Source organism: Ciconia boyciana, chromosome 12 (assembly GCF_034638445.1).
Source record: "Ciconia boyciana chromosome 12, ASM3463844v1, whole genome shotgun sequence".
Classification (NCBI taxonomy): Eukaryota; Metazoa; Chordata; class Aves; order Ciconiiformes; family Ciconiidae; genus Ciconia; species Ciconia boyciana.
Window position 1 is genome coordinate 24,073,651 of NC_132945.1, and position 23,908 is coordinate 24,097,558.

A 23,908-nucleotide genomic window follows, 5' to 3' on the forward strand; every position below is an offset into this window, starting at 1 on the left:
AGACGACTTTCCCTGGCTCCCAACGTCACCTGAACACCAATGGTTATAGGTCAGGCAAGCCCTGGCCTCACCCCAACCCTAAACAAAGCCCTAAACCTAATCTTGAATCTTACTCATAAACCAAAACTTCAACCAACCCCTAATGGAAACCCACTGCCGTGTTTTACACGACTGCAAAACGTTTTCCCCCAGTCACCAACTTCACCCAAGCATGCTGAGGACACCCAACCTACTTCCAACAGAGAAGGCCCAAATACTTACTCTATCTCAGCCCTTAGAGTCACCCTCATCTCCTTGCCAACCCTACCCCTAGTCCTAACCTAAAACCAACCCCAGCTCTAATCCTACCTCTATCATGAAGCCTAAACACTTGCCAAACCTGTACTCCCAAACCTACCATTAACCCGAGCAAAATAATTTTACTGTGGAAACTAAGACGGGGGGTTTATTGACCCTACAAAACTTCCCTAAAGCAACTCAACTGACCCGAGAAAGCTGCAACTCAAAATGATACGACCATAACCTTACACGGAAAACCAACGTTAACCCTCACCTTACCGACAAACGTCACGTGGGGGCCTGGGCATAGCCAGACATTTCTCATGGCCACCAAGTCACCCCCAGTGGTGGGAGCACCACGGAGCACCCAGGAGGAGCTGGGCTCCGAGAACCCAAAGGACCAACGCTCACTCTGCAGAGGTGCTCCCACCCTACGCCCGATCCCCAGGGCCATCCATCAGCGTAGCCCCAGCCCCGCGCTGTCAGAACCCACGTCCCAGGCCATACTCAGACCCGCATCCCCGCTGTCCCCAGGACCGAGCCGGTACCCGACCCCGGCCAGCACCCACCGCTCCCCCACGCAGGAGCATCCTGCCAGCCCAAAGCTTCCCGGGGCACCGGCCGCGATTCCCCATTCCACCTCTCATCCGTGGATCGACAACGGATGCGAAGGTAGGAAAAGCCCCGTGGAGCAAAGCACCGATGGAGCTTTGGTCCTCCTCTGAACATCCCCGGCCCTCCCTGTCCTCCCTGAGCCGCAGTTCTGCCAAACACTCCAGCCTGGTTTGCTTTTCAAAAGCTCTCTTTTATTTTTCAGCCACTTTTGGGAGGGGAAGCGGTGTCAAATCCTTCAGCTTCTATCCAACATGCCAGTGTAGACAGAAACATTTTAAACCACACCAAGGAAAAAAAGAAACCATGCCCACACGTCCGTGTACGGCAGCCGTGATGAGGAGCTCATAGCAACGGGCTGGGAACTTCTACGGAGATAAATTTCAATCAGTTCTCTGCAAAGGCTGAGTTTGGCAGAGTTTCAGAGTCATGCATGAAACCAGACAATTAAATCCATTGTGGAACGTGGATTTCTGTCACACGTGAGAAACTCTGCTGTCTAAATATAACCCCAAACATAAAATATAATATATTTTATATTTATGTCTAAATATAACCCCAAATGACAGATGGGTGGAGACCTATGGAGCAACAAAAGGAAGCGACTGCTAAGCTGAACTCTCTGTGCCCTGAGCTTTTTGCCAGACAATTTTGCCACAATTCACGGAAAACAAGCATCTCTGTAATCATCAGTGTGTATGTCTTGGTTTCTCCAGAATAAAAGCCACAGATTTGCAGCTGATGTCAGGTAGCCCAAACAAGAGGAGCTGTGATCCATCTGCCCTCAACACTAGAAAATCCTGGTAGAGCTCATTCTTTCTGCCCTGCTGCTCTCCAGCGTTACCCACCTTCCTCCCCTGCCTGCCTGCCCTGCTTTCCTACGCCAGTGCTCCTCTGGGCACCGGTTCTCCTCCCATCCCATCCCATCCCATCCCATCCCATCCCATCCCATCCCATCCCATCCCATCCCTTACCAGCTTCCCACCTGCCTGCCCTCTTCTCTGCACTCTTCAGCTGCATTTCCTCGGAAGCAGGATTTAAACTGTGAACATGACAATTGACATTCCAAGCCAAGAGACGAAAAATTCCACAGTCTCAGAAGACAGACGAAAGACAAAAAACGTTGCACGCAAAAACTGACGGCCACCTCTTTCGCTGTCTCTTTGACCTCCCCTTCCACATACACCGACTTTTCACCCTCCGTCGTGCCGGCTGTGGCTCGGTGCGCTGGAGCGGCGTCCCCGAAGCTGCCTGGGGACGGCCGTCCAGAGCATCCCTCCCTGCGCTGCTGTCTCACCCAGGGACAACCCGGCCCATGGGGGTTACTGAGTAAGGGCCTGCCAGGCCACGTCCGGCAGAGCAAACGGAAAGAAAACAACAGAAAATATCTGCTGCTCATTTTCATTCTGCCAGATCAGCTAGAAATGTACGTTTGCACACGGCTGGCAGCGACTTCCAATGCCTGAGCAGTAGGAACAAACCAAACCAGACACTTCTCAGCCAAAGATCACGAAAAGACACCATAATCTGTAAAATACATTAGAAGGTCTACTTAGTGCATGTTAACTCAAGGAAAATTGAAGTTTATAATCCTCAGAGTATGTTGTTCCCTCTTACTACAGCAGCCATACATTTTGGGGTCGATGCAGTGTTTTCTTTCTCTAAAATGAGCGGTTCGAAACCTGGGTTCAAACCCAGCAGCAAGCTGTGATTCACTCTGCACAGGGCAGGCCAGGGTGTCTTTGCAATGCCGGCGCTGTTGCTTCAGCTCCGCGGGCGTTCCTTTAGCTCCAGGAGAGCTTTCTCTCCGCACAAGCCTGTGATGCAACAGCAGACGGTGAACGGGATCCCAAAGCACCAACCGCACAAAGTTGAACAGCGTTTTCCATCCTCACCACCCTGCTACCAGTGCCCATCTGCTTCTGTCTCAGGCCAGCCTCCTCGCTGGCTGCACAGCCCCCGGCTACCGCTCCCCCTGCCCCTGTAAGCGGCCAGCCCCCACCAGAGCCCAGCAAATGCCTGGAGGTACCCCAGATGGGGTCTGTTTTGCCCCTCCAAGTCCCGTCCGCCGAGCACGGCGCGAGCTGCCAGACACCCGCACCAGCCTGCACCAGTTCGCTGTCCCAGCGCGCAGGGCTGGTGGCCATTCGGAGGGGAGAGGTGGTCCTCCGCAGGCAGGGATGCCAGGAAGCCACCCTGCAGTCCCCGCCCGCGCTGCCGCCCAGCGCGCTGCTAACCCCGAGGCGTCAGCTCACGCACAGCTCTGGGGCCAGAAATCTCACGCCTCAAGCTCCTGTGAAGCGGTGGGTCGCGGAGGCCGTGCTGCAGCCCACGGCAGTGGCTTTCCGGCTCGCTCCCAGAGCGCGCTCCCCTTCGCTCGCCGCTGCCTACACAACCGTGCACGCGCAGCCGCTGCGCGAGCACACGGGTTTCTTGGTTGCCATCTAGCAACAAACCCACGTGCGGAAAGCCTTGCTGCTGGCAACCCGCAAACACCTCTCCTGCTGTGGGTCTGCCTACACCGGAACAATTCGGCATGGCTACTGGTAGCAAAGATGCTCCCACAGACGTTCACGCTCCCGTGGCTTCTCCACTCCTCCAAAGTGGGATAGAGGGCTTATTTTTGTGGAAAAAAATGGGCCACCTTTCCCCAGCAGAAGGCAGCGCAGAGGGCATGGACCGGGCTTGCTAGATGCCAATGTCCAGGTTTAGGAACGAGACGTTGCTGTACAACTCTGATGAGACCGAGCTGCTCTCCGGGGCGCGGGTCCAACCAGGCAGCGGGGATGGAGCACGCTCCTCTGCTGAATCCTCACCCTCTGTGCTCCTAAGAAAGTAAAAAAGAGAGATGCTATTTGCAAACGGCTTCTGTTGCCAACTCCACGCCCGAGTGGCCTCTAGCAGTGACCCCGAAGATTTGCCATCTCTCGGGGCAGCCCCAAAAGGAACGTGAAGACAGACAAGGAACAGTAGCAGAGAAGACTCGTAAGGTCTGTGCTCCAGGAAACCGTCCACGTTTGCTGAAGGAGTCACCAGCCCTACAAGGAGCCCGACGGCTGCCGAGCATGCCCTGCTTCACACCACAGGGGAGCAAAACACCTCCTGCGTTATGTGCCACGATCGTGGGCCCAGATCATGGGACACAAGGCCCTTTTACCCCACCTTCTTTAATCACAGGGAAGGGCATGAGCTCAAATTCTGAGCCTCTGTGGGACTATCCTATCTCGCAGCCAAAAAGCCGATGTACAGACCCAGCTGGCAGGCACAGGCACAGACACGAGGGCACACAGACGCAGGCAGGACAGGCAAAAAACGCACAGAAACGCAGACAACACCAAGGGTGAAGAGAATTTGGAGGAGGCTAGTGATGGAGCTGAAAACGGAGCAGGCATCGGTGCGTGATCCCGAGAGGCTGGAGCAGCGGAGGGCTCTGGGGGTGCAGCAGGACAAGAGCTGTGCAGGTATGCACGCAGAAGGACGCCTGCAGGGGAGGAGTTCTGATGCAGGGCAGATTTGGGTACAGGAGAGAACATGGCACAGGCTCGGGGGCGGGGGGAAGGAGAATAGGGAGCTCCAAGGGACAGAAAAGCTGGGATGTTTCAGCTGTTAGGTGTTAGCGCAGAAAGTGAAGGATTTTAGCTGGGGAGTTCATGACCAAAAGTGGTGGAAGGAAGAGGAACGATAGGCGGGAAGATCAGCAGGATTTGTCCGTCGCTTGCCGGCAGCGAGGTGCCCGCCGGCAGCGCTGCGCCTCGCGGGGACTTACGGCGTGGCGTTGAACTTCCTGCGCAAAAGGTAGTCGATGACGTCGGGGTCTGTCTGAAACAGCCTCCTTAGGACATCACGTTGCATTTCTGGAGAGACCTGGGAGGGATACACAGACACGCGTGCTCATGGCATCGCCTCCTCTCTGGAGGAAGACGAGCAGAGGAGCCAAGGGCAGCAAAAGGACTCCGGGTCAATACCTGCTCACAGACCCACGCTGCCGGTGCCGTGTCCCGCACACCAACGGGGCTCTCGGCAGGATCTCAGCCCCTGCTCTTCCCCCGCTAACCCCGGTCCTTCGGCTCCCTGTAGACCTGACAGTTGCTGCAAGGCTTTTTGGGGACCTGAAATGTCACATTCCCACAGAGCTGTAGGAAACGGACGGTTCTGGTATTTCTCGGGAATTTCCCAGGTTTTAGGGAGGATCATGCCCTTGCTGACCCCGGGGGGTTCTGCTGGGCTTTCAAAACAGCTGCACGGCCTCCACTGGGTTGTCCCCAAGGACAGCAGCCACATCAGCTGCGTGACCGCCTGGCGCCCACCTACATGGCATCCCCTGGGGACTGCTGCAGAGTGCCCGAGTCCACACCAAGCACCCGTGGTGCTCGAGCCGGTACCGTGCTGCACATCCACATCCTCTCCCGCTCAGCCGCCATGCCCGCCTCCAAGTCACCCCGCCGGTGTTCAGGTACTGCACTGCACTGCTCTCATCCTCCTCCACCAGCATCTCCCAGAGCGGCAGAGAGACGCACGGAGCCTGGAGAGGCGTCCCCGGTCTGTCGTGCCTCCCTGGCATCCACACTGCACCAGGGCAGAGCGGAGAGTGCAACAGCGAAGGCTTGAAGTCCACCTGGACAACCATGCGGAGCAGGATTCGGCCCGGAGAAGATGCAAGAGGCTCTTGCTGCTGCCTGCAAGTGCCCCGCGGGAGGGTGGGGAGAGGATGGGGCCAGACCCTTCCTAGAGGTGCCTGGGCACAGACCGAGGCGCAGCGGGGACAAGCTGCAGCAGGGGCACCTCTGACCAGGAGAAAACCCTTCCCCTGAGGGTGGTGCGGCCCTGGGACGGGACCCAGAAAGGTCAGAGCTCTCCATCCTTGGAAATAAAAGCAAACCCCAGCTGGATGCAGCCCTGATCTAGCTTTGAAGTGAGCCCTGATCTGGCTGGTCTGGAGGCCCCAGAGGTCTCTTTCCATACAAACCTTGATGTGACTCTAAAAGATGCTTTTGGGAACCCCAGGTCGATGCATCCTCTAAGACAGGATGAGCACTCCCTGCCTCACACTGATGGTCCACATCATCCAGCAAAGAGTAGATCCGAAGCGATCCCGTCCTCACTGCCCTCACCAGCTCTCCCCACGTCCGCCCGAGGCTGTGGCACCTCCACCCCACGCCATCGCCTTCCAGCTCCTTCCCTCTTCTCGGGTCTCCCATTTTTTTTCTCTTCTTTCCCCCCTCACTGGGACTTTAGGGGAGAAACAGGACTGAGGTGCCACTCCTGCAATTGCTCTTGGCCAGTTCTTTCCTGTCCCAAATGAGCTCAGTCAGACGTCACCAGGGTGGAAAGCAACAGAGAAGACAGGACCTCTTCATGGCGTGACCCTCAGCTCTGCCTTTACGATGCCAGTAACAAGCCATCACAAATTAACATTTACACCTGGCATGAGGAATGAATTTTCAGCCGACTCGAGTCACCTGCTGCTAAATGGGGCTGTGAATATATCCTTCCTTCTGCTGCCACTAGAAATGAGTTCAGAGGGGAAGGCAAGGTCTAGAGAAGCCACCCTGAGAAAGCCTCACCTACCATGAACAAGGTCTGGTAGTGCTCAATCAACCGCTGGAGCACCAGTATGATGGCAGCGCTGTCTTCAAAGTTCATGGCACCGGCGTCTTTCTCTCCAGGCTTCTCTTTCTGAAGGATGTTGGGACCAAAGATCATGGCCAAGTTTGAAACTGTCATTTTATTCCCAGGAATCTAGCAAGCAAGCACAAAAAGAAATTGCAGATCATAGGTGCACCAGCATGAGGTGTCCCAGGACAGCCTCACCCACCCCAGAGCAGGGACACGAGCTGCTGAGTGAGGCCGGGCGTTGATCTGGGTCCAGGCTGGTCCTCTCCGAGCTGGTGGCAGGGCCAGCATGAAGGGTTTGTGGTGCCGGAGCGCGTGCTCACCCCCCCTCCTTGCATCAGGGCCTCCATTCCCATCTACCTCACTTTCATAACCCCTTCCAGAAGGTAACAACCAATATTTCTATATCGTCTTACAATATGGGACAAAAATCAGTCTCTTTGAATCACCAGGAGACTTGGAGCTCGAATTGTCCAGAGAAACCAAAATCAACCTCCACGCGTGATGGTAAGTCCTTCATGAAAGTTGGAGGTGGAAAAACAGAATTAGTCCACAAGAAATGCTCCTTGCGCTGCCTACGGACACACAGCCAGGTCTCTCTGGGGTTACTGCAACCCAGAAAATCACTTAGCTGGACTGAGAGCAACCCCGACCTGCCACGGACAAGGGCATTTATCAACAATTTGGTTTTGCCAAAGGATTCACCCAGGCTTGCAAGAAGCTCTGCTGGGTTTTAACCAACAAAGTTTGAGCAACCGTTTCTTCGTGCAGTCAACCCGTTCGGGCCAGCCTTACCTCCTGGCCGTCAGGGCCCCAGGAGCTCTCGGCGTGCCGAGCCACCTCGCCGAGGAACCGCAGGAGCCGGTGCAGCGTGTCACTGTGGCAGGGGGGCAGCAGGAAGAGCAGCAGCTGGAGGACGGCCAGCTGCGCCGGGCCCTCCATGGCTAGGCAGAGAGCAGCCCGTTAATTAGTGCGGTTCCCAGCCCGGTAGGCACTTCCAGCTGGACAGCCCTCGTTTACATCCACGGTAACGAGCTCTGGAGGGAGCCAGACTGGCGTCTTACCCTTCATCCCATCCATGCAGGGATAAGCTCTCTGGGAGACCCCAGCAAGGGCTGCGATGTGATTGCATTGGGTATTGTGCAGCCTCATAGTCAAAGACTGTCCTAGACCAGAGGGATTATAATCCCATTATCAAAAAAAAAAAAAAAAAAAAAGGGCAGACTGCAGGAACTGCACATGGCAGTGCCAGGCAGCACATCGCCAATCCCGCTGCTGTCAAGTGCTTTTGGCAAAGAAGGGTGGTGAGGAAGGATCTGGGAGCCAAACGTTTGAAAAATGGTACGTGGTGTGGTGTGGTGTGAATTCATGCAGTCCATTTGGCCTTTTTATTAACAGTGACGGCAAGGGGAAAGAAAGTCACCTCGCTGCAGCGACAGTGATGCTGCGCTGGCAAGGGAGGAGGACAGGGAGAGAGCAAACAGCCAGCCAAGGCTAGAGAGAGTGACAAAAAAAAGAGGAGGGTATGATGCAAGAGGGACGTTCAAAGCTTGCGTGATGGATGAGAGGTCAGAAAGAGCAGCGGATGGGGGACCGCGTGGTCCCGTATCCTGCTCTGCTGCTGGCTGCGAGAGGAGGCTCCTTAGATCACTTATACAGGGAAAATTGGCAAGAGCTTCTGGTTCGGGTGTGAGGATCACAAACCCGGCGTGAGCTGAAGATCCGCTCAGGTCACACACGCCAGCAGCGCCAAGAAAACAGGCAACGGCAGTAGCGTGTCATGGAGCACGTAACTAAACCACAGCCCTGCAACCTGCTGAAGGTCGTGTCCACCACACAGCTGGACGGGCTCAGAAAGCGGCTGGAATAGAAATCCTGTAAAGGCCACAAGACGCTAATGAGAGTTCAGGCTCAGGTTACCTGGAGACCACTGGAAGGTGGAATATTGGAGGAAACAACGCTGTTTTTAGACACTCCTCTGAGTAAGAGACCTGGCTGCTCCTGGAGATGGGACAGCGGTCCAGACCAACTTTGCTCCAGCCACGTGTGCCCACCCGTAGGCTAAGCCTGGAAGACACGGCTGTAGCCTGTACGCATCACTCCGAAAACCCTGTATTTCAGTATTGTGAATATTCTGCAGTTCTGCTTGGCTTTTTGGGGCAAATGGCAATGGCAATCTTTATTAACCTTCTCATCTCCCAGGAAGAAAAACATGAAGCCCATCTTCTAGCCACAGCAACACCAATTTCCACCGGGGAAGGCACAGAGAAGGTAGCTCCCAACCATTTGCTCCCAACCATTTGGGAACCTGACAGTTCCCAACCATCTGCTTTACGCTGTGCCCTAAAAGTCCTTGTATGACAAAGGTGCGTCATTTAGTCTTCTGTCTTTTAGACTGCAGACTTGTAGGAGAAATACTGTCACTTCACATTCAGAGAAAGATGAAAATATAACAGAAGTAACAGCTTGGCAGATCCGGACAAGGGTTACAGGCTCCTGACCCAGAGGGAGAACATCCGACGTTGCTGGGGCCGGGTCAAAGCTGGGGCCGGCAGCGACTCAACCCCGTCCAGGGCATAGCCACAGGCAGAGGGAAGGTGCCGCGGGGCAACGTGCCGGGCAGCAGCCGTCGCACAACCTCCCGCTCCTTCACCGCCACCCACGCTGGCCGACACCACCCCGGCCACGTCACACGCAAACAGGGAACAGAACCGTCCACAGACACAGAGAAACCAAACGGGGGTGACCGCTGCTAAAATACGAAGATGCCGAGTCAATGGGTTAACGCGGCTTCTGCAGAGACGTCCTGCTGTTCAGACCTCCTGCAGCTCTCTGGTGGGTCAAGGACAGGGGCGAGGGGGGCTGCTTCGGTCTCCCTGGATTTCTAGAAGGTTTTGGGCAAAGGATCTCATTTAGAGTTTTGAGGTAAAAGAAGCAGCTGTGACATAGGAAGAAGATCTTCTGGGGGACAAAGAATTAATTAAAAAATGGGAAACACAGGGCAGGAGCAACTCGCACAGTGTTTGCTGTTCGCAGCTTGTGCTGTTCAACGTGTTCCTTAATGAGCTTGAAAAGGAAGACAGCAGTGGCAGGAAGAAACCTTTGGAAGCAGCGGCCTGGCCTGGTCTTCTCTCCAGCTTTAGATGGTGGTTCCTTCCCTGCATCTTTCTTCTCCACGCTCTTTACAAGCAGTGAGACCGTCAAGCAGTGAGACCATCTTCTGAGGTCAGCGACCTCACCCCAAATGCCCTGTGCCCAGACCCTGCAGGTTCATCACCCTGCAGGCTTCTGGGGAGTGGGACACAGGCAAACACCCAGCCCTTGTCCTCCAAAAGCATCTGCCTCTCCTAAAAGGACGAGGAGGAGTGATCCAACTTGAGAGGAATCTCAGCTTTTGCTGACTCTTTCCTGGCAGACTAAGTTTATCCCTGTGCTCCAGGATCTCCTTCTTCATCACAGACTCTCCCATCTTGTCAGGTGTGGGCATCCCAGCTTCCAGATTCCCTCTAGAGCCTTTCTGTAGACGGCTCTTACAAAACACTGAAGGAGGTGGCAGCTCAAATTATTGTCGATTTGCAAACTAGCTGATTTGGAAGCTCCTACCAAACATAACGCAAATCCCACACCTAGGACTCTAAATAAAAGACACCAAAGTAAAGACAGCACAGCCGCTTCCAGCTGGGGTGCAGCACTGGCCTGCTTTTCCCGTGGGATGCTATCGTCTTCTGTTTCTCCCCTTCGATCCAGGTCTCTCCTGCCCCTGCAGAGATGCACAGCTAGAAGAGACGGGCGCTGCCGCCAGCCTTCCATCTCCACCACCAGCCAGGTTTCCCGATCTCCCTAAGGAGACCACGTGCCGCCAGTCTCAGGAGATATTTATCCTGAAGAAACTCAGTGCTACGTGCCCACAACGAGAAGACACACCTTTGCTCTGGGGCGATTTCAGCAAGGACAGGCTGGTTTACGCTCCTGCTTTGCAGTGCAGGTGTGCTGGATGCTCAAATGCCTGAGCTTGAGGGTGGAAGATTGCCTCGTACGTTCTCCTAAATCCCTGTACACCCCTGTTCCCCCCACCACGTGCCCTCTCTTGCTCCCTGGCATGGCACAGCCCGATGGCAGGCCCGTTGGTGCGTAGCTGCTCGCTGTTGATGTGGAAGCAGGCATTCAAGGATTTGGGTTTGGAGAATCAGCTCCGAGGAGAGAAGGATGGCAAAAGGGAGGCAAAGAGACGGTGAAGGAGACCAAAGAAAGAGTGATGCTGGAAGCTGTGGAGACTCCCTAAAAACTCAGTCACCCGAAATATGGAGGGTGGGGGACCTGGGTAGAGCGTTTGCAGAGACGCCCGTACAGGCAGTGCAAACCGCTGGGCTGAGCCCCTGCGCAGCACGCTGAATCGTGCTGGGACCCGGTGCTCAGCCAGGTCGTTGCACAAGAAGAAAATGCCCTTTTTTCCCGTACAAAACCAAACGCGGTGGGTGGGCTGTGCAGAGTGAGAACAACGCAGCCCAGGTACTCACAGGCTGTGCTGAGGAAGGCTGCATAGAGCTCTCTGGGAATCAGTGAATCCGGCATGTCCCGAAGAAACTCTTTGAGCAGAGCAGCCACATCATGAACGCTTTGATGCTCATCCAAGAAAACATCCAGTCCTCGGTCAAACTCTTCCCTCAGCTTAAAGATGGAAGAAAGGAGAAGAATAAAAGCAACGGTCAGTTCTTCCTCTTTCTACGAGTCACGCTGTCAGAACTGTCCCGTACAGAGCTACTGCAATGGCAGGACAGGAGGGCTGGCTACTCCCAACGTCCCCCTGAGGCAGGGCACCCCCAGAGAAGGCATGCCGGAGCCCAGGAGCCTGCTGCTGCCCAGAGGATGGGCCACAGGACCAGAAGGACCTGCTGGCTGGTGAAGGGAGCCCAGCGGGGCCTCTGAAGTGCCAGCCAGGGCATGGAGGCTCATCTGATAAAGGCAGCTTGGAGAGATGAAGCCTGCTTTCCACGGCTGGGAGAAGGACCCAGCAGCAGGTCACAGGCTGTGATCCAGCATGTGCCTGTGATGCTTGAGACCCCTCCATGTCAATGTCTGCTTTATTCATTCCCCGCCCATACAAGCATCTGTCCTTCGGACACGGTGCTGCTGCAGAGGATGCAGTACGTGTCTCACTTTACCTGCTGAACTCTTTTCTTGGAGCTCCCAACCCGGAAGATGCCCACGGTTTGGAGACCTGGGAGACAGACAGGTTAGTGCTCTGCATTTCCACAGCTCCCTGCCGCCCCGACTACTCCTTGGAGCACCTCAACATCATGGCAGTGGTTCTCTTGCGCTGCACGCGAGGCAGTGCGTGCTTCCCCACTCCTGGCAGAGGGGGTAAAAAGGAAGGTTTTGGAGCTGTAGGATCTTCTGGGGTTGATGGTCTGTGGGTCGGAGAGGAGAACTCACCTGTGCAGTCACTCGGAGCTAGATGCTGGATTTGCAGGGGGAGTTAAGGTCACAGCGCACCAGGAGATGGGTCGCTGATACCCGCAGTGACATTCGCTTCTCAGCCCAGACGCTACACCCAGCCCAGAGGACTCTCCCCGGGCAGCTCTTCAGGAGCGTGCCCTGCCCCAGGAATCAGCTGCCTCCTCCCACCTCGGGGACGGCCGGGCCCAAATGCCCCAGCCCACCAGGTATGATGGGTTTTACCAGCCTCCTGTGGGACAGGCCCTCTGGCTGGAGAGACACGCGTATTTACCGTGCGTTTCAATGTGTCTGCAACATCTGTCCACAATCCGCGGGACCTGCCAGGTGATGGGGTTGAGGCTCAACATCTTTTTCTTGCCCAGGCTTCTCCGTGGATCCAGCTCGTGGGGGTGCGACAACTGCAGTGCCTCCAGCAGCTTGGAAGTGTTGTCACTGAGGTCAGTGATGGAGTCCACGGACATTGCCCCCTGAGACGGAGCAGAGGTGATTCGCAGGGTGGCAGGAACAATCCCACAAGATCCCAGTCCACCATCATTGCTGTGACCTCAGAAGTCTGTGGAAAAGGGAGGCATCACCTCCAAACGTACACAGAGGTCTACAGAGCCTGTCTCCATGGTTCTCTTGCAACCCCAGACCTTTCATCTCCCATGCATTTGTTTATGCGCACTGCTCCTACTGTCAGGTGTTTCTAAACCCAGCCTTCCTACTGCACGCAGGCACGGGGAAGGAGGAAACGTCCCCAGACCTTTCACCTTCGACTGCGCAATATCCTGGATTTAGTTACCTGTATTGGAGCTGCTTTACACCGGGGGTTACAGACACTTAGCAAGAGGCAGGCGTGGGTCTCTACTCCAAAGAGATGAGGCAAACCACAGCCAGCCTAATACCCACCTTGCCTCGCAGGAAACAGGACTGAAGCCAAGAAGGTGGCCAAGGCTGACCAGCCACACCACCTTCCTTGCCCTTTGGTAGTCAATACAGAAAGCGGAGACCGGTTCAGCGGCACGGCCGATGTCCCCACGGCAGCGAGGGGTCTCTCCCTGCTGCGCGGCCAGGGACCCGACATGACCCACCATCGACGGCCACAACTTCTGGTGGGAATTCCGCAAGCGCGGGGCCCAGTCTCCACCTGCGACGTTGCCAAACAGGCAACGCCGTTTCACGGAGCAGTCATATCTGTTCACAGTGCTGCTCACCACGATGCGAGGCAACGGAGGAGCAGGAAAATCCACGCCACTGATGATGAATCTCCTCCTATCCCTATCTGCCTCTGGCTGCCTGGCCACGTCCTTCTGGAAACGTTGGCTCCGTAAGAGCTGAGCTAGTAAAGCCTGTCCCAGCCCTCACAGTCCATCTCTTGGGGGAAGTAGGGGCACCCCATTTCCCTGAGGGCAGACCGGGACCGACCCAGCATGCAGCACGAATAACTCACATTCGTTAAGAAAAGACCCTGGGAAACCATAGTTATTACTGAAGCCAGAGCCTCCCCCAACCTGCAGCACCATCGCAGCGCAGCCCGTCTTTGCAATCGTACCCTTCGCTGGCTCCAGGAGCTGTTGTCGAGAAAAGCTGGGGAAAGCGGCTCCTCCGGGAAGACCCCGGAGGGTACCAGGCCACGGCTCCTGCCCATCGGGGACCTCTTCTGCCTCTGAGCCCGAAAGCTCGTCACCGTCGCTTCCACCTCCAGGCAGAGCCGGCGGTTCTTCTTCAGTGCTTCCTGCAGTTGCTTGTAGGCACGGTCATTGGCGATGACTTGGAAGAGCGGGATCCCAAAAGTCTGAGGAGAGCAGTCTAGGGAAAAACACGGGAGAAAGGGAAAAGTATGGCTAGCAGGAAAATCAAGAGGGAGCTGCACCAGCACAGCCCAGCTGCCAGGGGCACGCATGCACGCCTGGATAAAATAATTAACCAACAGGAGGGAATACCGGGATACTGTAAAGGTAACCACCAGCAGGAGAGTGAAGAGGACAACGTGTAAAACCGATTGAATACGTGACAAGAAGATCTGTAGCTTGAAGCCAGGACGGCAGTCCTGTAACTATCAGTGCCCTTGCATGTCCTGGCCCCTCCTGCTCCTCATCCCGCTCCCCAGGAGCCAGGAGTGCCTGGGGTGGGTGGGAAGAGCAGAGCATCCCCAATGGCCCTGGGCAAACCCAAAGGGGAGCTGCTGCCCCTGGAAAGCCCCGGGGCATTGCGTGGTGGGACTCAGGGTGCAGGGCAGGGAGCTGAGCGGGGAGGGCACAGTGTGGGAGGCAGCGTGCTGGAGGAAGGGGAAGGAGACGCTGGGGAGGTGGCAGGAAAGCTGGCCACCATCAACGTGCTTGCTGCAGCCTGTCCCAGTGTTTCCTGAACTTCCCTTCCTTTTATTGGTTACAGCCTCATGAAGATGCCATAGCGTCTATGAAGCGGAGGCTTCATAAATCACCAGAAATATTTGCTATGAAAGATTCTTACCAAATCATAACCTCCAGTCTTCTATAGGGTTTGCGTCAGCTATGTCTGTTCGAGAGTGACAGTCTTGGTATTAATGGCATTTTTCCCAAATAACTTTCCCCCTCCATCCCTCCTTGCAGATGCAAGGAGAGCTCTCCTTACGTCCAGCCTCCACACCACCCTGGGCCAAGGGGTTTGGCAACCGGAGTACAAGAGAGAGAAACCCATTTTGTAAAGTATCAGGCTGCTGCCCAATAATTTCCTGGAGTGGACTTTGTACTGGTGTGAAGAAAATGAGGAATTGCTCATTCCCAGCTGGCTGCGCCCTACACTTCTGGTGTCCCCAGGTTTGCGGCTGATGTCCTTCAAGGGACAATAAAACAGAACTCGAAGCAGTGAGACCAGGGGTAAAATGGGCAGACAGAAATATTCAGATGTGTACGTCTTTACAAATGCACGTTCACGGACACACGCATTTCGTCCACACACATATGCATCCCTTCCAGACTCTGGCATGCTTGCGCGCGTCTCGTTACACCCCGCTCCGGAGAACAGCGAAACAACATGGGACAAAGCACCTTGCTGAGTTTGGGCACCTCCCAGCTCGGCCCCATCAAAATCCACCAATTCCGTTTGAGAGCAGGGACCAAAACCTGGTTAAAAGGGCGGCTGCTCACCTTTCTTCTCCTTTGAAAAGCTCTCCAGTTTCTGGCGGATAGATTTACTGCGCTTAGGTCCAACTACGAGGAGAAAAGAAAGCAAAGGTTCTGCATCATTAGGCTGTTTTAGCACAGTCTTCCCTTAAAGACATTTGCCTTTCTGCACCCTCGCAGGCAGAGCACGGCCACGGGCAGAGGGACGCTGTGGGCCTGACGTGGCCCTGGCCCAGAGAGGATGCATGAGGCCACGGGGGATGGCACGGTGGGCACCAGCTACCGGGGGAAACAGCCCCAGAGATGGGCCGCCATCCTCCCAAAGTGGAGGAAGGGACCCCTCCACGCTCAGGCACCTGAGCCTGGAGGTGTCTTTAACCCCATAGCCATGGGTTAAAGACACCCCGGCCGTGGGATTCACCCCACCTGGCTCAGACCACAGCCCTGCAAACCTCCCTCCCTCCCGGCTTACTGATGCCTTACTATCCAGATGAGCAACCCAGCAACGCACAAAACCACAGGTCAGGGCACGTGAACCATCAGGCGGCCAGCAAATGCTCTGGCGTTACAAAACAGAGGCAAAACGACCCGCAGCTGCTCTTCCTGGTGGCATCCTAGCTTGCCATGCCCCAGAGGAGACGCCTGGTGCTGCAACAGCTACCAAATGCTGTCTCTGTATTCGTATAGTCTATATACATGACTCTGGATTAATGACGACGTCCTAGCAATTACTTAATGACTCAGAAAGCTACGCTAATTCATCCTCAAGAGGTCTGGTCTCGACACTGGAAAAAGAAATAGAGCCCCAGAAAAGCTTTTGTGAGTGTGTTACAGAGCATAGACAAATAAAGTTAGACAAAACACATGCCACCAGAAATCCCGTACTGGTCCCAGGGAGGCAAGCCCTGCTCCTAAGCATTCCCCACGTTGCACATCCAGGGACAGCAGTCGGCAGCAGTGAACTGAAAACTCATTCACTGCCCACCCTAAATCCTTCCAGGACACATCACCCTGTTCTGGCTTGTGCTCCTTATTCCTGAGGAATTCTCTTCCTAGAAAAGGCTTATATAATTGTTTGGGTTATCTTGTAAGACTTAGAAGAAAGCTATGAAAATTGGTATGAGCAACATGTGCAGCCTACGTTAACTATTCTGCAGCACCGTACATGTTGTTTCATTCAAGTGACCAGATAGCAGGAAGATGAAGAAGAACAACATGGAGACAAAAACCACCCAGCGAAGGAAACAAAAGGCCAGCAAAACTCCACTGTTTCAGCAGAGAGTTAGGAGGGGTGACGCAGTGTGCTGAGGCTGAGCATCAGCATAACTCTCCACTCCTAAAGCTGTGCAGATGCTCCTACGGGAAACAAACCATGAGGCAGCAGGTAACAAAGAAACCGTGAGGATCCCCCTGCCCAGAAAGCCTGAGCCGGTATCTCCACGACAGAGTAACGCATATGAGCCACGACAAACCTAGGAGATGAGGACACCTTCTTTTCACTGAGATGCATTACAGCAAGCTTGATGCTGTGCATCCTTCAAAGATCTCGTTTTTCTTGGTCATCTCCTGCTTGAACCACAGACTTGTTCCTGCAGACTTGGCCAAAACGAGGTGTCGTGCCCATGCCGCGTTTGCTCTCTAGCTCAGGAGGGTCATCCTGAAGGAGGCTTGTTTGCTGTCAGGTCTGAGATGCTGCAGAAGTTTGTTGGGATTGAATGAGGTAAAGAGTCTCAGAAGGAAAAGAGCAGCCCAGAGGGTATCATCAAAGCTGAAGGTTGCCCCAAAGGATGGTTCACAAGGGGACGCACACCCCGTGATCCTCATCGTCTAGGTATCTGGAGATACGAGGATTAAAAGAGGTGCTGAACACCTTTTCCTTGAGGAAAACAGTAACAACTGTGCAATGGCTGTTTGTTAACGGAGGCAGGAACTTCACGTGGGTAGACGTTGGGGAGCGAGCACAGACAGGTCGATGGGCCCAAATGGAGACCGTGTAGCCCAAATTCAGGCGTTCCCAAACATCATGAACTTCCCTTTAAAACGCAGGGGAGGAAAATGATGTTGCAAGTGCAATAGTTTCATAGCTAATCCTCAGCATCTTACATTGACTCCCAGCCAACTAACCGCCAAAAGAGCAATTAGCAGGTAGAAATCTAAAGGATACAAAGGTGGACTAAAGGAAGGAGGGATTCCCTGACAGCAACCGCTTCCTTCAAACAGCAGGGGAGCATGAGAGCGATGTCCAAAATACACACAGCAATGAGATCAGGACTTTGCAGTCCCCCACGCTTATCCCGCAGGAAGAGAGGAGCCCATCGGACAAAAGGCAGCACACTTAACAGCAAGGAAGGAAATACTTTTTTTTTTTTTTTTTTGCAGTGTAGTGGTCCCTAGAGAAGCTACTGCTGTGGGGTATCACTGAAAATGGGATCACAACAGCTCAAAATAAGAAAAAAAAAGAAAAGGAACCAGGATGTTTGTGGTCAGAGTCCCGCAGGGACTTAAAGGCAGTCTGTGGTGACTGGTGCTGCAGCCCTGGGGGAACTGGGAGGTCTGGGAATGAGAGGGGAGCTTCTTCTCTTTCACTCTTCTTGAAGCCATTTCATTGCATGAAATCTTCCGAATAATAATTAAGACAGGAAGCCAAACTTGGATGTCGCCCCGAGCAAGTACTTGCTGTCCAGTGTGAGGCTGAGCATTAGGCAATGCTCCTCCCGTGGGACAGGTCCCCAGAGACGGGGGGGCTCCACGCGTGGGAGGTCCCAGCCCCACAGCCCTGCTGCGAGCGGCTGGTGGGGCTGGAGACCCTCGAGCCCCCTTTGCACCCGCACTGCTGGGACCGTGCGACCCTAGGGCTGGTGAGCTGCGCGTCTCCTGCCCTACTGGGATGCCAAAATACGGCCCAGGGCAGAGGAGGCATTTCAAGGTGGTCTGTCCACTCCTGAGGAACGAGTAAATTTGGGAAGGAGTCCGCTGATCCCCAACTCACTGTGGTCGCTTGGTTTGATGCGTAGACGTCGGGGGATGCAGGCAGCTATGGGAACCCAGACAACGCCTGTTTGTCTATGTAGGCCAGGACAGAGGAGCTCAGCCCCTGTGGAGCTTCTACATTTATCTGCCCACTCATTTCAGTAGCACATCTTCCAGCCTTGCATAAGCCCCATCCCAGCATCAGGACTTTGTGCTCGATATTAATCCAAAAAGCCACACTTGTCCTATCCCAATGGCATTAAGATAGTCCTAGCGGAAGACCTTGCCAAGTCATATTGCATCTGGTTTGGATTAGGGGGATCAGAGGCAGACAACAGGCAAGGTCATATTCTCACACTCCTACGGACACACAAACCCTCCTCAAAAGGCTGATTAGGCCTTCGAGACTCAGACCAAAGCAGGGAACAAAAAATAAAATGGACCAAAACGTGTCACAAATGTCTTTCCATAAACATCATCCCTTGTTACAAAGCGTGGGCACGGGGATGAGGATCAATAATGGCTCCGACCTCAGCCCTCCCTCGGCAGGAGCCGTCCTCTCCCATCCTCTACCTGTAGCCAGTCTGAGATCTCCAACAAGCAGCTTCTCCTGCAGCTGGTAGAGGGCAATCTCTTGCAGACTGGCTCTTTCCAACTCCGAAAGGTTGTGCAGAGGCACAGGCTGCATTTTGGTGCTTTGTCCTGGCAGAAGAGCTGAGGTAAAGGTCCTCTGAAAAACATACATATATAAAAATAAGAGAGTCAGGAGCACATCGCAGAGACGCCTGCTTTAGGGGAGAAGCTGCTGAAAATGCCACAGGGTGTCTTTGCAAGTGCAGGAGGCACCTGGCCCTCTTACACCTCTCCGAAGAGCCAGCCGATCTGTAGGTGCCCCGGCCACACCACCTCACTTTGACCTTCCAAGCAAAGGCCTTGGAGGCATCAGGGGGAACGTGAGGGACCTCAGCCCTGGCTCCCAAGACCCCACAAGCTCCCTGAGGCACCTCAGTGCTTGGCAGAGAGCTCCCTGGCCAATTCTGGCTGCCATCTGTTTTCACATGGAGCCCAACACCATCAGGCTCACGTACACAAGACGGGGCACATCCTGGCTAGCCGGGGAAGGGACTGTGGTCCCGATGCTGGGACTTGGCCATTCTTCACCATGGGAATATAGTTCCTGGCTGGCATCAGCCTTGAGACCACGCTCCACGTGAGCAAAGTCAGGGTGGAGGCAAGTCCGACCATCTCCTTACCAAACCTAGAAGGCACAACGTGTTCCGAAGCGCAGCGAAAGCTCGTGCGAGGGAAACGGCAGTAAGGAGCGCTTCGCCCCGCTTGGTCTGACACCTTGTCTAACGCATTGCTCGTCCCACCTGGGAGCTGCTCAGCAACACGCACACAGACGAAGCCAGGGGCTCCATCCCAGCGTGTCCTCACGTTGCGCGCGCAGACCCAACCCTCAGCGGCAGGTATTGGCGGCGGCATTGGGATCAACTCTGGATACGTTCAGACTTGGACTTCCTTTGCCTTCCTACCCCCCTAAGAAGCGGCACCTAACGAAAAGCTCCTCCTGCCTGCTGGGGCAACCTGAGCCTTTCCCAGCTCCCCCCAGACACCCCCCGCTTTGCTTCGCCCCTGCCCTCCAGCGAACTCCACCAAGTCAGGGGGCCTGAACCTTTTGGCATCACGTCAACAGGTCCCAGCAGCCCATCTTCACAGGAATCCGCTGAACGCTGCTCCCCGCTGCTCCCCGCCAGCCCGACCGCCGCTCACCGCAAGCAGCACCGTGGGCTCTGGGTGGAAAGGGCCTGGGACGAGGTACCAGCCTCAGACCGGCCCCTGGAGGATGCTGTGCAGATGCACACCCCTCCTCTCCCTCACCCACCCCCCACCACACACTGGGTGCCCCGGTACCGGGAGCAACTGAGGAGCAGTGCCCTCCTGAGACAGCCTCGAATGGCTCTGGCTCGGGCTGGTCCCTGGTGGCTGTTCAGGCGGGGACGCGGGGACGCCGGGGCCGTGCGGACGCTGCCGCTCCCGCGCTCCTCCAGCGTGCTCCGTCAGGCGGGGGGAGGCTGGACAGACGCTTCCCGCCCTGCAGAAAGGTGGGTGCAGCAGTTCCCCTCCAGTGTGGGTGAAGAGAAGAGAGCTTTGGGGTTTTCTTTTTTCAGTCATAAAAACTTCTGAAGCCTAAAAAGCAGCACACATCCCACTAAATAAGACTTACAGTCCCCTTTCATTCACAAGCTCTTCTTCTCTGCCTTTTCCCCCCATTTTAAATTGGTTTATTTCTTAATTTAATACTTAACACTGAGCTTCATCTCTTGTAAATCAGACACTTCCAGCACCGCCCGGTGCTGCCGAAGCCTCACCAACGCCTTTCCCCCAGCACCGGCTGGACCGCAGCCCACAGCCCCACGCAGGCCACGGCCAAGCGCCAGACGCCCCGTGCCCTCTCCCGCAACTTTGGGGAGCTCTCCCGGTCGTTTGCAGCCTCCCGGAGAGGCCACGCAGGGACCCGCGCCGGCTCCCGGCTCCTCGCCCTGCACCAACCTGTGTGCCCGCTCCGGTGCCGAGGGCAGAGAGGCTGCGGCCGCTCCCCCGGCCCCCAGCCTGCCGCAGCACACGACGCCTCTGCGGCACCCGGAGAACCCGGCCACGGTCCAAAGAGCAAAAAGCAGCAATAAACAGAAGACAGGACCAAGGTTATCAGCATGTGCACAGAAAAGATGTGGTCAGAATACAGGCTCCGAAAGGAGCCTTCCCAAAGAGGGCTTTAAGGCATTAATGAAAAATAAATGCCTGGAAATCTCCTAGAGCCAGCGATAAGGGTGAGAACAGCCAGGAGTGCGGCAAGGCAGCCTGCACCGGCTCGTCTGTCAGCATCACAGAACCACAGAATCGTACAGGTTGGAAAAGACCTTTAAGATCATCGAGTCCAACCGTAAACCTAACACTGCCAAGCCCACCACTACACCATGTCCCTGAGCACCACATCTACACGGCTTTTAAATACCTCCAGGGATGGTGACTCCACCACTCCCCTGGGCAGCCTGTCCCAATGCTGGACAACCCTTTCGGTGAAGACATTGTTCCTAATACCCAACCTAAACCTCCCCTGGAGCAACTTGAGGCCATTTCCTCTCGTCCTGTCACTTGTTACCTGGGAGAAGAGACCGACCCCACCTCTCTCCAGCCTCCTTCCAGGCAGTTGCAGAGAGCGATGAGGTCTCCCCTCAGCCTCCTTTTCTCCAGGCTGAGCAACCAGCCTCCGCACAGCACTGGCTGCCCACCTCCATCCCTGTGCTGGGGAGGGCTGTTTTCTGGGACAGTGTTTCTTTTGGCCAGGTTTTCAATTTCTAAAGATATTTAGAAAGTTACATAAATTAAAAAACAAAAAAAAAGTATAAAAAGAGTTGTTATGAACTCCCCAGAAGGGCACACCAAAAAGGGAACTCAGCTAAAGACAAAGATAGCCTTGAAACATTTGACGCGTATTACAAAAAGCACAAACCTCAGCATAGGCGCGGTGACAAACGTGCGCTGCAGCACAGCCACGCGCCTGGCACAGCTCAGCACCTCGGGACGATGAAAACTGGGGTACGCGGGTGCCTACGGCTGTCTCATACACCGGACGCAGGGGTGAATCACCCAGGAAAAGCCGCTGCGATCCTACCGACACGGCAGCTCGTTCTGCAGGCAGCCAGAGGCAGCACCGACCCCCCCAGAGCCTGGAGCTCAGGGGATGCGTTAGCGAAGGGGCCAGGGAGTCACCGTACCCGGTTACATTTTAGGTGAGGCACAGCCCACGGAGGCATCTGTGTCTTGCTTGAAAAGGGGCTTTTTCATTATTAAATCATTGAACAACACCAGGAGCTGTTCTTTAGGCTCTGCAGCTCGCTTCGGCCTCCCCTCAGCTTTCTGCCCCTCCACGCGCTCCCTCGCACGGCAAGCTCAGCGATCGGCATTGAATGCAATACATGGCTTTTTATAACTTTCATCCTGCAGGAAAAAAAAAATCTGTGGAAGGAAGAAGCAGCCCTTTGGGAACGTATTTTATTTACTTTCTCAACGCGGCTGCATGTAAGAGGTCCGTCAAGCTAAAATAACTCAGTGGTCCTACCAAGCTTTGCAGACGGAGATCCTGGGTGCGAGCTCCCCTGGGAGAGCCTGGGTGGGAGAAGGGGGCACAGGTAAAGTGTTGGCTTTGACAGGTAGGAACATCTCCACTTGCCAGCAATAGCTCAGGTGTTTCTGCCACGCCAGAAATGAGGGGCGAGCGGAGGCGGTGCCTGAGCAGGAGCCTCCCGGCAGGACGGGAGCCGCTCTGCTGCCAGCAGATGCTGCGGATGGACAGACAAGCCCCCGAGACAGACACACCGAAGGAAATTACCTTTCTGCAGATGAAGCTCACAGCCCCTGCCTCAGCCGGAGGGATGGTCGGAGCGGAGTCACGGAGGATGCGGCCGCCTTGGGGCAAGGAGGAGGAAACCCGGTTAGGAGAGGGAGCAGAACAGAGGGAAAGCAGGAAGGAGAAGTCAGGGCAAGCTGCTGCTTACCTGGCCCTACCGTAAGCGCTGGGAGAACAGCCCTATAAAACGCCACCAGCGCTAGCTTTCCGACAAACTCGTGCTTCAGCTGTTAACCCCGAAAAATCTGGCCTTACTTCTTGCAACAAGCGTGTATTTATGCTCACGGGAGCAAGCCAGATGGGGACCACCACCGACAGCTTCAAACTCCCCGACGGCAGCGCAGCGGCTCGGAGGGTGGCCCTGCGCCGAGAGGGCAACGCCCTGCAGAGCCCCGCTGGGCAGCGGGGCGGCCGGAGAGCTCGCTCCAGCCTGGGCGGGCACCGGTGCTCCCCGCAAGGAGGAAAACACCCACGGGCAGCGGGGCAAAGCCAGAGTGCCGCAAATCCTCCTTCAGAGGGGGATGCCGTAGAATGAATCTTACTAACTCGAAAACAGAAATAAAATGCCTTCCGCTGGGAGCGTTAACATAGCGATTCTTCTCTGCAATGACTTCCCCTGCTTATTTTTAGGACGAGGGCTTATTTAAGGAAATCTCATGGGAAAGGCTCAGCTCAGCCACCCCTTCTATTCCCAAGGAGCTGCAGTTGCTCCCCCATTTTCAGCAGCAAAGTCACCCTCTTCCCAAGTTGGAACGAAGGGCTGACGGTTACCTGCCTCATTTTCCTCTCGCAGCACGACCAGCGGCAGCCTGGGCTCTCTTCTCTTCCTTCAAGATGATGGTTTTCACGTGGCCCGCAGAGCAGCTGGGAGAACCTTCCCTGCCTGCTGGCGGGACAAGCGGTGAAGGGACGGAGAGGAGACGCTGCAGCTGAACGCGGCCGAGGGGAGGAGAGGGGTGATGAGAACGTAAATTTTCTGCCAAAAGAAATGAGAGCCAGAAACACTGCGCGGAGAGAGAGAGGGCAAGGTTAGATGGGAAGGAACAGCACTTCCCACGCCCGACAGCGTTTGTGCCTTGGCAGGGGATCAATCATTGCTCAATCTATCTCCTCTGTCTCCATGCTTTCCCCACCCTTACCTACCAGTCCCCAGGACGCCGACCGAAGCATCAGCTGTTCTGGCAAATGAAACCTGAATGGTTTTTGGTGCCTGGGTGCTGGCCGATGAGGGCCAGCGGATGATTTTCACCTTGGCTCTCCATGCAGACCTCTCAACCGCTCCATCACAGCATCTTCACGGTGACCGAGTCTCCAGCGCGGGCAGGCACGGGCAGGCTGGGCCATGCACAGGGCTGCCCTCCGCACCCACGATGGGGCTGAGGGACCGCAGGGGCCCCCTGCAAAGCTCTGGCACTGAAGAGCTCACAGACCTGATGGGACAGATGTACAGCTAGCATCTGGTACGACGTGTTGTACGTGG

At 55.3% G+C, this 23,908-nt stretch overlaps 1 protein-coding gene across 1 annotated transcript; it reads right to left on the bottom strand.

Moving 5' to 3' along the window:
• Positions 1-1,095: 1,095 nt before the first annotated feature.
• ARHGAP36 (Rho GTPase activating protein 36) lies at positions 1,096-22,642 on the bottom strand. The gene is made up of 14 exons (XM_072876736.1): positions 22,577-22,642; positions 22,411-22,487; positions 18,591-18,747; positions 15,072-15,134; positions 13,496-13,752; positions 12,233-12,428; positions 11,667-11,722; positions 11,022-11,172; positions 7,300-7,448; positions 6,460-6,630; positions 4,658-4,755; positions 3,536-3,718; positions 1,866-2,708; positions 1,096-1,286 (listed from the first exon to the last, which is right to left on the bottom strand). The coding sequence occupies exons 3-12, from the start codon at positions 18,703-18,705 to the stop codon at positions 3,580-3,582; spliced, it is 1,395 nt and encodes a 464-aa protein (XP_072732837.1). The 5' UTR covers positions 18,706-18,747; positions 22,411-22,487; positions 22,577-22,642; the 3' UTR covers positions 1,096-1,286; positions 1,866-2,708; positions 3,536-3,579.
• Between the last annotated feature and the right edge of the window lie 1,266 nt (positions 22,643-23,908).